Genomic DNA, 14,997 nt, shown 5'->3' with positions numbered 1-14,997 from the left:
AGGTGGTTTGGAAAGACTGTGGCAGCTGGGCCAAGTAATCTGGCATCTGTGCCATCTCCCTCATACAACCAATGCAGCTGTTGCATGTAAATTAGCTGTAGAGTAAGGGTGGTTAAATGGTTGTTACCCCCAATATCACAGTGGTCTAGGACTCTTGGCATAGCATAGATACATGTCTTACTGTAGGCTGTACACCACCTGGGTGTAATTTGTAAAGTCTAAAGGGCTAAGAACATAAAAATAGGATAGTAACAGATTGCAAAACTCAGTGATGATTCAACATGGTGATATTCTGAATAAAGAGTTCTCAGCCCTGCTTGTAGCTGTTTCTATCACTTCACGCTGACTCTGACATTTAGGCTTTAGAGCAGTGGTGGGCAGCCTGTGGTCCGCAGGCCGTACACAGCCCATCAGGGTAATCCATTGACTGTCTGCAGGCACAGCCACTCGCAGCTCCCGGTGGCCGCAGTTCGCCATTCCCGGCCAATGGGAGCTGTGGGAAGTGGCATGGGCTGGCCAATCTATGTGGGGGAGCGATGCATGGCATTTTTAGGACCACTGCTATTTCTTTATTCATTTATCTTTTTGCATGTTTCATCACTAGGCTTTAGAGCTCTCATCCAACTGGAACAGTGGAGGCAGTTCCCACATCTGAGTTTCTGTTTCAGGCTAATTCAGAGCTTCAGTGTGTGTCCCATTTTAAAAATTATTTTCACAGTCAGGAGAGTTAGGAATTTTTTTATTCTTTCCAAATGAAAGCTTTCATACTGTATCATAAAAATTATCGTAGGGAGATCAGATAAATAGATCAAACAGGCTGAGAGTTTGACATCTGTGCTATCAATTATAAGGTTGATACTATATCAGAATTGTTACATATTGCTTGTTATCTGAAATGGATAGTGGATTTCATAATGAAACTCCCTACATTAAAAAAAACCAACACAAGTACATGAAAATGAAGTGATTTGTCACATGAGGATAGATTAAAGTTAATGACATTCAATTGTAGACTACTGTTATAATCTCACATTTGTAAAAACTACCTGCAGAATGGACACAACATGCTTTGGCAAGTATTCTTAACCCTGCCTAATTCTGTGAAATATTATTCTTGGCAGAGACCCTGGAACAGTTGGTGCCGTTGCTATAGACAATGAAGGAAATGTAGCTTGTGCAACATCCACTGGGGGACTCACTAATAAACTGGTTGGCCGAGTCGGTGATTCAGCGTGTATAGGTGCGGTAAATGAAATCAGTTAACATTACATTTTCTACGATTGAAATGAAATATTGACACTAGCTGATCTAGAATTGAGGCTTAAATTAAAGCATATTAAAATGTGTCAGTTTATCCTTTTAACAACTGCTCCTTCCAAACAACCAGAAGGCTGCAGGTCGGGTAGATGTTTTGTACTTATTGTCCAGATTTCTGGTAGGTCTGAACAAACAGAAATAGGAGACACTCCCCCTTTTTCTGGGAACTGTATGGTCTGAGGTTTCCCTATCATGTCCCTTCCCTTTATACTGTGATACGCTTATGCAAAAACCAAGAACTCATCTGCTATGTTATCATAAGCATCTTCCTAAATCTGGACCTTAGCGTCCAAAAATCTGGGTGCCTAGCATGAACCCCTCTAAGCTCAAGTTACCAGCTTAGATCTGATCTCGCTGCCACCATCCAAAATTTCCAGGGTTTTGGCCCCCTCTGGTCTCCCCAAAACCTTCCCTGGAGGGACCCCAAGACTCAGAAACCCTGAGCCTACAACAAAGGGAAATAACCCACTTCCCTCCTTTCCTCATCACCCAACTTTCCTCTCTGGACTAACCGAGAGTCATTGGATGCCAATCTCTTTACATCACAATACCAAGACATCGTCTCCTTTATCCCACAACAGAGACAACAAATAAGGAAGACAGAGAGATCTAGCTTCTCTTACTTCTTCTGCCCTGGGACACTAGGAGAGCTTAAACCAGGCGTAGTGTTTCCTCTGTCTCTTCGCTCTTAACCCAGAGAACTCAAAACAGGTTTTAAAAAAGAAAGCTTGTAAATATAAAAACACTGAGAAGAAAAAATTGACAAACACATATTCGCTGTAACAAGATGACAATACAGGCTATTGCTTATACGAACAATAATGAAAAACAGTCTGAATTCAAAAAGAGACTCATTTTGAGCATTCCAAGCAAAGTTACACACATGCTCAAAATACAACCCCAAACAACTCATAAAAAGCCTAATATTGTGTATTCACTACTGTAACTTAGCAAGTATGGACACAGAAGATAGAAGAAGCTAAAGACGCTTCTCATAGCTGAGAGAGAAACAAAACTCAAGTCCAAAAATTCCCTCCCTGACTTTGAAAAATCCAGTTTCCTGATTGGTCCTCTGGTCAGGTGTTTGGTTCCCTTTGTTAACCCTTTACAGGTAAAAGAAACATTAACCCTTAGCTATCTATTTATGACATATGTTCCCTTGCAACATGGACAAAATTGCAACCTGTTCCCCTCTAAGGCTCTATTAGTTGCTCAGATGGTGTTTAATCCAGGTGTCTCCCAAACAAAAGGGTCAAAACTGATGTGAAAAATTAACCAAACGCACCAGATTCTTCTCCCATTTATACCATTGTATGTCAGGTGCAACTCTTTTGCAGTCATTGGAGTTTCATTAGAGCAATGAGAATTTGACTAGAAGTCTCTCACATGACTGACAACTTAAGCCACTCTTATTTAAAGCTTTGACTCTCTCCATGAGTTCCTGTTTATAAAGAGCCATGGAAAGCATGATGGTGGGAAGCAGAATAGAGAAAATGTTATAGGTGTTCTCTCATCCGTAGGTAAAGAGACTCAATCCATTCTCCAGTGAATTCCTCTAACGGGACAGGCTTGTATTTGGTGATTGCTACATAGTTCTTCCATGGAACCAGAAACTGAAAAAACAATATTTTTAGTAAAACATGTTCCAGACTTGAACAGCATTCCTGCTGGCAGCAGCTAATTAGTAGAGCCAGAGCCAACATTGCTTTACATCCAAAATTGCTGAGCTTGCAGGCAATTATGGTGCCCACTGACTATTTTCAGCATGCTTTGCAACTTGAGCATACACTGAACCAGCATGGTCCTCTGCTCACCCTAAATTGCCTTTTCCTTAAGCTTTGTCTCATCAAAATTGTAGCAGCATGGCAAGAGCAGTGCCTCTTGGTGCACCTTTCAGACATCTCGATGCAGCTGCAGGTCTTCTGGGGGTTGGGTGTGAGAGACAGGAAAGAAGGCTGTCTATCTCTGACCTACCAGTTAGTTGTACATTCAGTATTATCCCCCTCTGGGGTGGGTGGAGGGGCTCAGCCCCAAAAAGTTCTGAAACAAAAAGCAAACCCAACTCAATTGTTGGCTGTCCCCGTCTTCCCTTCAGATACCCCAGTCCTTCCCTTTGGGCTTGTCTCCCACTACAATCTCTTACTCGCTCCTGGGATCTAACTGCTTCTCCAGCTGGCAGGCCCATCCTTCCTTCTGTAACTCTGCAAGCAGAGCTCCTTCAGAGAACTGTCGTCCTTCCTGACTGGCCACAACTCAACTGAGCCAGGCTCTCCTATAATTCCCCCTCCAGGCTTGGTATTGGCTGCAGTTCTAGCAAAGTGGCTGTCCTTAACCATGCTGGTGTGGAGCTTCTCTGCCCCATCAGATAGATCTTCCTGGCTTCTGCATTTTGGAACTAGTATTAAAAGAAAAAGAATGAAGCTGAGAACCATTTGGTGCAATAGTAACTAGCGTGTTTCTTTCTAGTAATCGACAAAATAATCACTTCTCAGATACCCCAAAGAACAAACCTCTTGTAACCATCCAGCACTCCTATTATGCATTCAGGGTTCTTGAGTGGGGGGGAAGGAGTTGCACAATAGACTATGGCAACATTTTCAATGCTTATTGGATCTTCTGGGAGGTCCAGATTTAATCAAAGGAGGGGACTTGAGTATCCCTTTTTGGGTGGGAAGGAGGAAAACCTTTCACTCTCTGCTGCTCCCCATCCTAAACTCCATACTAACTGTAGTAATGCTATCCTATGCACCTCCAAAGGCCCATGGCAAATAACTGCCTCAGCAGATACAATGGAGATGACTAGCGCAGAGAATGGTAGGGAAGGGAGCCAGTGGATAAGGGGGCACGGAATGAAATAGTGGTATGATGGGAAGCGGGGTCAGCAGCCTGAGAGCATTCTGCTTCTCCTGAGGACCTCAGGTTTATCACTCTGTGCTATACAGGAGGTGCATCAAGACCCACCCATCACAAGTCTTTGGACACTAACTGGGGATTGATCTGCCTTAATTGTCTCAGTGGGATCCCTCAAAACACATCTGCACTCACAGAGAGCCTTATTGGGCTTGGCAAATGTTAGCCTAAATAGGATTGCAGGAGGGGGAGAGATTTTGGCTGACCCCTGAACAACATGTTAAGGCCCCTAACCAGTCTCCTAATGCTTGGCACGGGTGATGTATTTACCCATATGGAGTCATTCTCCTGTGTCTCTGCTGTGGTCTGCAGGAATAAGGCACCAAATGTGTGGCCTTCAAGGGCCTACTGGAGCTTCTCATTTAAAATATTATCTGCCAAGACTTTTTTTCTCTTCAAGAGCATCATCAATGTGTGGCTTTTTAAAGGTTCATTTTTCATGAGAGGCAGACATTCATAAAAAGAAGCATGCTTGAAACTATGTCTCTTCTGAATGCAAGTGTGATGGGTTGGATCACAGAAACCCCCTTGAGAGCTGCCAACCGATGTGCCAAGACTACTTCTATCCCTGTTTTCCCTGCCAGCTCAGGACTTCAGCACCCTGTCTTGCTGAAGTAGACAAGAGTGTCTGACTCGGCAAAGACCCAGAGTCTGAATTACCTGCCCCAAAGCTGCAGGTTTGCCTGAAAACAGCTCACAGAAGTGTGCTTGCCTTTAGCACCCAGATGCCCAACTCCTAATGGGGTCTAAACCCAAATAAATCCGTTTTACTCTGTATAAAGCTTATGCAGGGCAAACTCATAAATTGTTCGCCCTCTATAACACTGATAGAGAGAGATGCACAGTTGTTTGCTCCCCCAGGTATTAATACATACTGAGTTAATTAAGTAAAAAGTGATTTTATTAAATACAGAAAGTAGGATTTAAGTGGTTCCAAGTAGTAACAGACAGAACAAAATAAGTTATCAAGCAAAATAAAATAAAATGCGCAAATCTATGTCTAGTCAAACTAAATACAGATAGGATCCTCACCAGTTCCAGAATGCTCCCTTTTACAGGCTAATCTCCTTTTAGTCTGGGTCCAGCAATCACTCACACCCCCCGTTGTTAATGTCCTTTGTTCCAGTTTCCTTTAAGTATCCTGGGGTGGTGGAGAGGCTCCTTCTTTAGCCAGCTGAAGACAAAATGGAGGGGTCTCTCACGGGTTTAAATAGACTCTCTCTTGTGGGTGGAGACCCCCTTCCTCACTCCTCTGCAAAGTCTAGCTGCAAGATGGAGTTCTGGAGTCACCTGGGCAAGTCACATGTCCATGCATGACTCAGTCTTTGCAGGCAGAAGCCAATTTACACATAGTATCTTGTATGTCTCCAGGAAGACTTCTTATATGGATTGGAGCCTTCCAAGCTCTTTTGTCTGCTAAGTGCTCCTGGATTGAGCACTTAATTTGCACATTCCTTTCCCAAGAAGTGACCAAATGTTTTAACTAAGACTGCTTAGAAATCAAGCAGTTATACAGCCAATGTTCATAACTTTGAACACACACATGGTGCCTGCTTACAACTAGGATGAACATAACCAGTAGATCATAACCTTTATATGTAGCAAAACCCTATTCCAGTTATATCATACATACATTTAAGAGCACCTCCACCCCATAAAGCCTTATGGGGTACACTATCACAGCAAGATTTTCTACTTTGGATTTTAAATTCAAAGAATTTTAAAAATATAAGCAAACAATAATTTGATTTTGTTTTCCATGGCTCCTGACATTGTAACTATTAATTGCACCATTCATGAGCACTAGATTGACTTAAAAAAAAAAACAGTTCAGCGAGTGGTTGTTTTAGGTGAGAGTTGGGATATCAGGTGGTTGTAGGACTTTAACTTTGGCGCTGATTCTAGTGACCCACGGAGAGGCACAAACACCTGTTGCTTAAATGATGGCACCTGGAGGTCCTCTGACATCGGCAGGTTTGCTGCACTTCTGGGTCAGTGCAGCCTTTTGAATTTGCAAAGGTAACTTGGAAGCAGCTCTCCTGTTTGGGCTTTTCTCCCATGCTCTGTCACAGTGGAATTTTAGTGCTGCTACCTGGCTGGCTCTTACCGCCTCTCTGCTGCCCAATGGTCAGCACATTCCTGCAGTGCACCTCCTTAGCCAGTCAGTCAGTCATTAGTGCAGGTCTAGCTGCCTCACATCCTCCATTTCTTGCTTCCTATTTTCCCCACCATCGCCCTGCCTGCCTTTCCACCTTTCTTTCCTGCATGCCTCTCCTCTATCTACATACTTTTGATCTGGCTACTATTAATGCTCACTCCTTCCTATTCCAACATCAGATTCACTATTATGCCATTATCTTTCCAACCCTATAACTTGGCAACCAACCTCTTCCAGCTGTGACTGACTTCTCACGCTGCTGTTGAAACTTTGAGGAAGAAATCAGAAACAAAGATGTCACACATGAACTTTCAGCTTTTTGTCCCTAGAAGCAACAGGACCTCCAGAACTTTAGAAATTGGCCTGTGATTTGAAATCATGCATTGCTTGTAAATCTCTTTTTGCTCTAAAGCTTTAGTGTCATACTTTTTCTTTGAGCAGGAAGTGGAGGCTATGCTGATAACCATGTTGGTGCCATCTCTACCACAGGACATGGAGAAAGCATGATGAAAGTGGTCCTAGCCCGACTTATTCTCTATCATATGGAACAAGGTACAATCTAAACTTTCCAGTAAGATGAAGGAAAGTAATACTGGAACTAACTGGTTTATGTAAATTATACTCTTAGCAATGCAGTTCCTGTCGTCTCCCCCCAAAAAACTGTTTCCTGGCCATTTTTGGTTGGATTATCTCAAAACACACACACAATAGCAGGACTAAAAGTACAAAACAAATAAATTCCAACTGTGTTCTTCGAATATCAAGTAGTGTGGATATTTTTATTCCATTATATTTTAGATACAGCATCATAAAATATCATTCATATAAATTATTTTAAGTTTAACTGAAGATTTTTTACAATTTGTAAGTAATTTCATAAGCAGAGAATTGGAAAAATGCAAATGCAAGCAAATTAGTAAAAACAAAGAGTACAAATCAAAGGAAAGTGTAACACAAGCAGCTTAGAGACTCCACAGGCTATAACAATTCATCGGGCTGAATTGCTTGTAGCAACAGAAATTTTACAACCATTTTCCTCTCCGTTCAAAAAGGAATTCATAGGACTGCATTTCAGTTTTGTTTTGGAAAGTATACTAAACTGTATGTTAAGTAGACCAGGTTCATATGTGGTAAACAGCTGGCATGGGGCGTCTCATCTGACTGTAACACAATCTAACTGTGGATGACTCTTTACAGCTTTACCTTCATCAGTTAGGATGTCATCCAAACCCTTGATTATATTACAGCCTGTAAACAGTCAGACAACATACTTGTACTGCACGCAGTTACAGAACCATTAATGTAGACATCACCGCTAATTTTAGAAAGCTATGGTTTGCAAGTATTAATGAGCAATAACTTTTGATACTCTTACCAGACTGGGAAGTACAGTAAACCATTTTTCGTTTACATTCCTAATCATAAGAGAAATGTGAAACAAGAAGGCAAGTAGCAGCTGAGATTTCTGTAACTGCTACACGTTTTGTGGTCCCAACATATGCTAGTCATGGTTCATTCTTAGCAGAGCCAAGAGAAAATATCAGTATAAAATATTATTCCCCAAAGCCCTGACATGCCACAGCCCCACCTCACAGTCCTATTTCACTGGAGTTCATTCCTTTCATAAGTGACCTCCCAATCTTAAATTTACCATAAAGAATTAAGCCAGATTCTTTTCTCACATACCCTGGTTTTACATTGGAGTAACTCCATTGAAAACAATGGAGTTATACCTGATTTACACCAGCCTGAGAGGAGAATCACACTAAAACCCTTTTAAAACATATTTCTAAATTTCTTAACGTGTAGAAATCCTCTCATTGTTAGTTTGCCGCTAGTCAGCCTTCCCTGAAATGTTGAGGAGCAACCCAGCTTCCAGGCAAAGACCCCAGCAAATTAGCAATTCCTCAGCATTTCAAGAAAGGGCCAAAACTCACTCCTATCGTTATTTCTACTTTGAGCACTTGAGCTGCCAACAGAAGCAGAATATTTAAAACCATAAAATAAGCCTGTGCACACACTTAGGGAAAAATTTTCTATGTGACTTAAGAGCCTATATGTCATTGAAAGTCAGTGTGATATAGGCTGCTAAATGCTTAATTTATTTTTGAAAATAGGATTTAGACTACTAAAAATAGGAAACAAGTGTCTTAGAATACCAGTGTTGTATATAATGCATCCATGAAGTGTTAAGAATGGCGGGCTCTCCCTTAACATCTTTCATTTGGGGGGGAGTCATATTTCTGTTTCCTCAATACTTGAAGGAACGTTTTGAGCAGTGTGTTTAATTAGTTTCCTCCATTTTGCTGGGTGCCAAGTATTGCAAGTTCACGTAAGTAGTTCTTGTCATGAATAATCTGTGACTTGTTCGGAAAAAATCTTTTAACAGCTATTGGAATTTCTGCCTTATGGTGGCAGCTGTTGCCTTGGTGAAAAGTCACGGGGTGAAATCCTGATCCTGTTGAAGTCAGTGGCAAAACTCCCATTGACTTCAGTAGTCAAGATTTTGCCACAGTGTTAGAGAATGGATTACCATCTTGCAGTGGCAAAGATTGTGAATAGTTTCTATTTTATGGGTCTTTTTCCACAGAAAGTTTGAAGGAGGGCTAATGCATATAGTCAGTAGTTTATAAAACACACACAATTTAACATCACAGCTGCTTTAGTTCACAGTATTAAGACCAAGCACTATGGCATTTCTGGAGACAAATGAAGGGTTACAGCTTGTGAACAAGGACATAACTATTAACAGACTTCAGCGTAGGACAAAGTGTTCTCAAATTTGTTTATAAAGTGCTCTCATTAGTAGGGATTGAGTGTGGTAAAGGATCTTGGCTGTTGATGTCATCAGTGCGTAGTCCGGTAACAATATGAAGGCTGATAAGCAGATCCTTCCCAACAGTGGCTGCACCCACTGCATGCACAGTAGCATCAGCATCCACATTACCAAAATTCATCACAAACAGAATTCACACTCTGAGCTCTTCAGAGTTCATTGGTCTAACTTTGTAGGGGTTTCAGTTCAATTCTCCATGCATTCTCTCTTAGGGTCTTGGCTGGCAGGTTCTTCCTCACATGCTCAGTGTCTAACTGATTGCCATATATGGGGTTGGGAAGGAATTTTCACCCAAGTCAAATAGGCAGTGACCTTTGGGGGGGGAGGGTCGCCTTCCTCTGCAGCTTCTGGCTGTGGGTCACTTGCCAGGATTATCTGGGTATATCTCAGTCATTTCCCTGCCATTGTCCGGGGCCTTAGGCATGGTGCACTTCAGTCCCTCCTATTGTCTGCCTGTGGCTTGTAATAGTCTAATCTCCTGAGGGCTGTGATACTTTGGTCTACTTTTGGTTGTTGGGTTTTGAGTGGGTTTTGAGTGGGAGGCTGGTGGCCTGTCATATACAGGAAGTCAGACTAGATGATCTGATGGTCCCTCCTGAAATTATTGTGAGTGTTCAAGTCATAAGTATGTTAGACAGAAATTCCCTGGCAGGGCGCTGCTAGTGGCACGTTTGCAGATTGCCAACAGTTACCACCACCACCACCCTTCAAAAATGTCCTATTGTGTCACTGAACTACAAAGTTCACCAGATATGCTAGGTCAAAAAGACTAAAACCTCAGAATAATGGGAAGCTTCATAAACCTTGTCTCTGCAGTATTACTACAGCATAGAAGCTATTTGCAGTGGTTCACATTCCTCCCATAAACAAAGCATTTTCCAGCCATTGCACTTGTAACTTCTTGGGCATTCAGTAAAAGAAATATAGAGGGCCTGGTTCTACACATAGTGAAGTCTGAAGAGAACTTTGTCATTGACTTCAATAGGACCAGAAGCAGATACTACATGAACATCACTCTTTTGTGTTCTTGTTTTCAGGAATGTCACCGGTGGAGGCTGCTGACACTGCATTGAATTATATGAAAACAAGAGTGGGTGGATTAGGAGGTGTCATAGTTGTCAGCAATTCAGGGGACTGGGCAGCAAGGTTCTCCACCAAGCAGATGTCTTGGGCAACAGTGAAGGATGACCAGTTGCAGTATGGCATTTACACAGGGGAGATACATACGAGCTCTGTTGCAGAAGCACTTGAATCCAAGTAATTCTGGGGATGAAGAAAAGTGGATAGTACAGCAGGACAACGATCTCAGTCTTCATGGGGAGTAGTGAAAATTGACGTTATCTTTCTGAAAATATTTACCCTCTATTAAATATTCCCAGAATTCACCACATTTTACAAGCAAACTGAAACTCAGAAGCACTGGGCTTAAAGATGATGGATGTGGATATAGTGATCAATTAAATGTCTCTAGAAAGCAGCAGGGCTGGTGTCCTCCTTTCAAAAACCAGATGGCATGTAGAAGAGCATCCCGTCATGTCTGGGCCTGGTGCAGCTGGCTCTCTTCTAGCACTCTCTGCAGAGACAGTTGCTCAAGCCCTGTAGTGATCTGCCTCTTCTTATGATTCAGCCTCTCCAGCCAGGTCCCACCCCTTTTAGGATAGTGAAGTCCAACAGATAATCCAATGTCCTTACAAAAGGTTTTCAGCCCCGATTCTGGCACTATGGTCCTTAAAGCTGCTTATCTCAGGGCTGTTAAGTCCATTTCCACTTATATCAGGGGTTTCATGCCATCTTCCCTGGTGGCTGGCAGGGGAACCCAGGTCCTCCCACTACACTAGGTTCCAGTCCAAGGACCCTTCAACCAGCAGCCAAAGTCTACCATGTCAGACTCCTTACTGCGGCCTCTCTGGACTTCTTCCTACCAAGTCTGCCAACAGGCCTCTCTCACAACCTTTCTAAATTCACCCTCCTTTCAGGGCCAGATCCTCCCCCTGGAATCTGCCAGTAAATCTCATACCACCAAGTGTACAATTTAACCCACCTTCATTTTTCATCCTTCCTAAGTTACCCTTACACAGTCCCTCAGTTAACCACCTGCCAGAGCTCTCTTTCTGGAAGTCCAGATCCTGTCCTTTTATCAGAGCTCACCACACTGAAGCCTTTTCAGTCCTACTGGCTGCACTGTCTCTCACCTGGCCTCTTGCTAGACTTCTCTACCCATAAGAGGGTTCCAAGGACAACCTTCTTCCTAGACTTCCTCCTCGACCCTCAGGGTCTTGCTACCCTCTTATACCTCAGGAGTGAATGCAAAATTCTTTTCTCTCTCTCTGAAACCACCTTTTTTCTATCTGCTTCCTGTTTTATGGTAAAGCAGCCTCAGCCTATGAGGCTATGACTGCCACCTACAGCAGTTTTTGCATAAGCAAAATCTATATCCTCTCACCCAGTTCTGTATCCTTAAAAAATCAAACTTTTTTTTAATACTACCCCACTTTCCCAGTACTCACCAATCCTTTCAGACTATATTGTTTCACCTTGGATGCATCTCAGTTCTTCATAAAGAATTTTTCTTTCTATGTAACTGCCTCTGCATTGCCACAGCAGATGCTTAACTGTTTCTTGGACTTTGCAGGTGTCCATAACCAATTTTTGTGCTTGTTTAGTAAATATAAATTACCATTCAGGTCACAGTGACCTGTTAGCCCTCTAAATGTATAGCTACTTCACTTCTTCTGTCATAGCTATTAAGTATACCATTATCCTCAAGTTTAGGACATATTTCATAGGACCTTTGTCCTTTTTTCTCTTTAGTCCATAGTTCTTGACATTCCCTCTTAACCAAACTTTTGAAAGTCCTGTATACTCAGAGGGCTCTTTATGTCAATCTCTTCATTTTAAGGCATTTTTCACTGCTTTATCTGCCATTTTGTTGTCCAGTATCCCAGCATGCACCGGAATCCATGCTATTATGATAGGTATACCCAACTGTACTCTCTTTTTAGTTAGGAATAATTTATTGAACCAGTCCTGCTTTCCGAGGCTTCCTTTTCTAATCACCATTATACCTGATATACCTGTCATAATGGCCACAAAATTGGATAGTCTCATAGGTCTCTTAATTTCAGTGTCTCTACTTAATTCCCAACTGTCCTCGTATATTTGTTTAGTACTTTTATCTTTGCTATTTCCATTAACCTTAGCTCAAAAGGTTAAATCTAACAATTTCTACCTTAAATTTATAGGCATTTCTCAGGTTGCTGCCTGCAGCACACATGAGAGTCCAGAGTCGTAATAGTCGCACAACATATTATTCACAAAGCTTGGGCTTGGATCAGATCTGAATATTTTTTTCTTTTTAGTGTTGATTTTAGAAGTTGAATTAAAGTCTTGGTATCCATAATCTATAACTGGTGTTATTAATGCCCTTTACAGCATCAACAGTTTGTTCTTATCTGCACCCCCAGTTGTTCCCAGCAATACTTAAGCAAATTCATCCTATCTTTACAGTTAGTTCTGATTTTTATCTATAACCCCTCCAAGTTAGTTTATTGAACATAACTCAAGACTATAAAATTTTGAAATGATTTTTTTTCTGTATAGAGAGAGAGGTTCCGTTCTTCCCCAGTCTTCCTTTTTGGTGAAGATCATTCCCTTTGTTTGGGCAAATGAGAACCTAAATCCCCAAGTATCTCCCCATTCTGAAATTCCTGAGTGCTTCATTGGTTCTCTCCACAGCCATCTTATGTGTTCTATATTTGGCCCATATATCACAGTAAACTGTAAATAGACTAATACCTATTCCTGCCTGTATAATCTCTGGGAGATTATTATTAATGTTAAGCAGGGTTGGCCTGATAACACTCCCCTGTGAAATGCCATTAGTTAATTTATAAATATTTGACAAACCTCTCCCCACCTGACTTTTATGGTTCTACAACTTAAGCAGTCTCTTATCGACCAAAACATTCTTCCTCTTACTCCAACTGTGGCTACTTTATACATCAAGCTTCCCTCTGTAGCATGTCATATGTTTTTCAGTGTCCAAAAAGACAGCTATCAAAATCTGTTTTGTATTTGTTTCTAATCTTACAATATAATCAACTATGCATCTTCCTTTCCTGAAACTACTTTGTACACAGTTTAGTAGCATACTTGGAAAAAATGAAATTATAATCTCTCATTTATCAGTCTTTTTATAATGTTGCCCACACAGGATGTGATAGATCTACATGCATCTCGTCTTTGTATAGTTTGCCAGGTTTTCCTATCAGTATAACCACTGCTTGATTCAATTCTACTGCTAGTATTCCAGTTCCTTCCCCACTCTGAACTTTAGGGTACAGATGTGGGGACCTGCATAGACACTTCTAAGCTTAATTACTAGCTTAGATCTGGTATCACTGCCACCATCCAGAATTTTCAGTGTCTGGATCACTCTCTGTCCCCCCAAAACCTTCCCCTCCCTGGGTAGCCTTGAGAGACTCTTCACCAATTCCCTGGTGAGTCCAGATCCAATCCTTGGATCTAAAACAAGAAAAATCAATCAGGTATTAAGAAAAAGGCTTTTAATTAAAGAGAAGAAAGGTAAAAGTAAACCCTCTGGGAGAGATTAGCATACCAGCTACTCTCACAGACAAAGATTCAAAACACAGAGGATGTTCCCTGGGCACAAGTTTAGTTACACAAAAAAAAAAAATACCCAATTTGATTCTAACTCTAACTGCATACGGCAGGTTACAAAGAAATAAACATAAACCTGTTTATTCTTTCTAAAACTTACTACTCTGATAAGAAGCTGGTTCTTGATCTTTTTCACTCCAGCTGAAACGAAACTCTCAACAAAGGAAAAACTTCCCTCCTTCCTTTTGAAACATCTTGTTCCCCATTGGTCCTCTGGTCAGGTGTTAGCTAGGCTAGGTGAACTTTTTTAACCCTTTACAGTAAAAGAGCATTAACCCTACCATCTGTTTTATGACACCCATGTATACCATAAAAGCAGCAGAGAATCCTGTGGCAATCTTATAGACTAACAGACGTTTTGGGAGGCGTGAGCTTTCATGGGTGAATCCCACTTCGTCAGACGCAGGTAAGTGGAATTTCAGGGGTAGGTATATATATGCTAGCAAGCAAGCTAGAGATAACGAGGTTAGTTAATCAGGGAGGATGGGGCCCTGTTCTAGCAGTAGAAGGTGGTGAAAACCAAGGGAGGAGAAACTGGTTCGTAATTGGCAAGCCATTCACAGTCTTTGTTTAGTCCAGAGCTGATGGTGTCAAATTTGCAAATGAACTGAAGCTCAGCAGTTTCTTTTGAAGTCTGGTCCGATGCTGAGCTTCGTTCATTTGCAAATTTGACACCAATCAGCTCTGGACTATAATTTCAATAAAACAAACTCTCTCCGATAGATGCTGTAGCATTGCATTACATAATGCTAGCCTTACTTGGGATACTGCATTTTCTTTTGCCTGTAGCATTTTTGAGTTCTTCTATGCTGAAATTTTCATTCAGTACATCATCTTTATATTTTACCCTGTCATGTGATTGCTCACAGTTTTCTTCAGCAAAAACTTTTTGTTCATCAAACTCCTTTCTTTGTTTTGTATCACTACTAACTTTTTGGAACTCTTTTACTAAAATATTCATTTTTCCTAAGTTAGAAATGTCAATGTTAGCATTTACTATAAGACCATGTATACATTTGTTTTTACTCCAATCCCACTCAGTCTTTTAACTTAAAGACTAACAGATTCATTTCAGCATAAGCTTTCATGGGTCAAA

At 41.4% G+C, this 14,997-nt stretch overlaps 1 protein-coding gene across 1 annotated transcript in view; it reads left to right on the top strand.

Annotated features, from left to right (window-relative positions):
• Window positions 1-12,278, top strand: part of ASRGL1 (asparaginase and isoaspartyl peptidase 1) — a 39,135-nt gene extending 26,857 nt beyond the window's left edge. Inside the window, exons 4-6 of the mRNA XM_075063799.1 lie at window positions 1,122-1,240; window positions 6,827-6,937; window positions 10,259-12,278. Coding sequence (XP_074919900.1) covers window positions 1,122-1,240; window positions 6,827-6,937; window positions 10,259-10,482 — 454 coding nt within the window. The 3' untranslated portion in view covers window positions 10,483-12,278. The remainder of the gene's footprint in view (window positions 1-1,121; window positions 1,241-6,826; window positions 6,938-10,258) is intronic.
• Window positions 12,279-14,997: the final 2,719 nt, after the last annotated feature.

Source organism: Chelonoidis abingdonii, chromosome 3, assembly GCF_003597395.2.
Source record: "Chelonoidis abingdonii isolate Lonesome George chromosome 3, CheloAbing_2.0, whole genome shotgun sequence".
NCBI classification, from domain to species: domain Eukaryota; kingdom Metazoa; phylum Chordata; order Testudines; family Testudinidae; genus Chelonoidis; species Chelonoidis abingdonii.
Note: the sequence above shows the minus strand (reverse complement) of the source record. Positions and strands in the feature narration are given on the sequence as shown.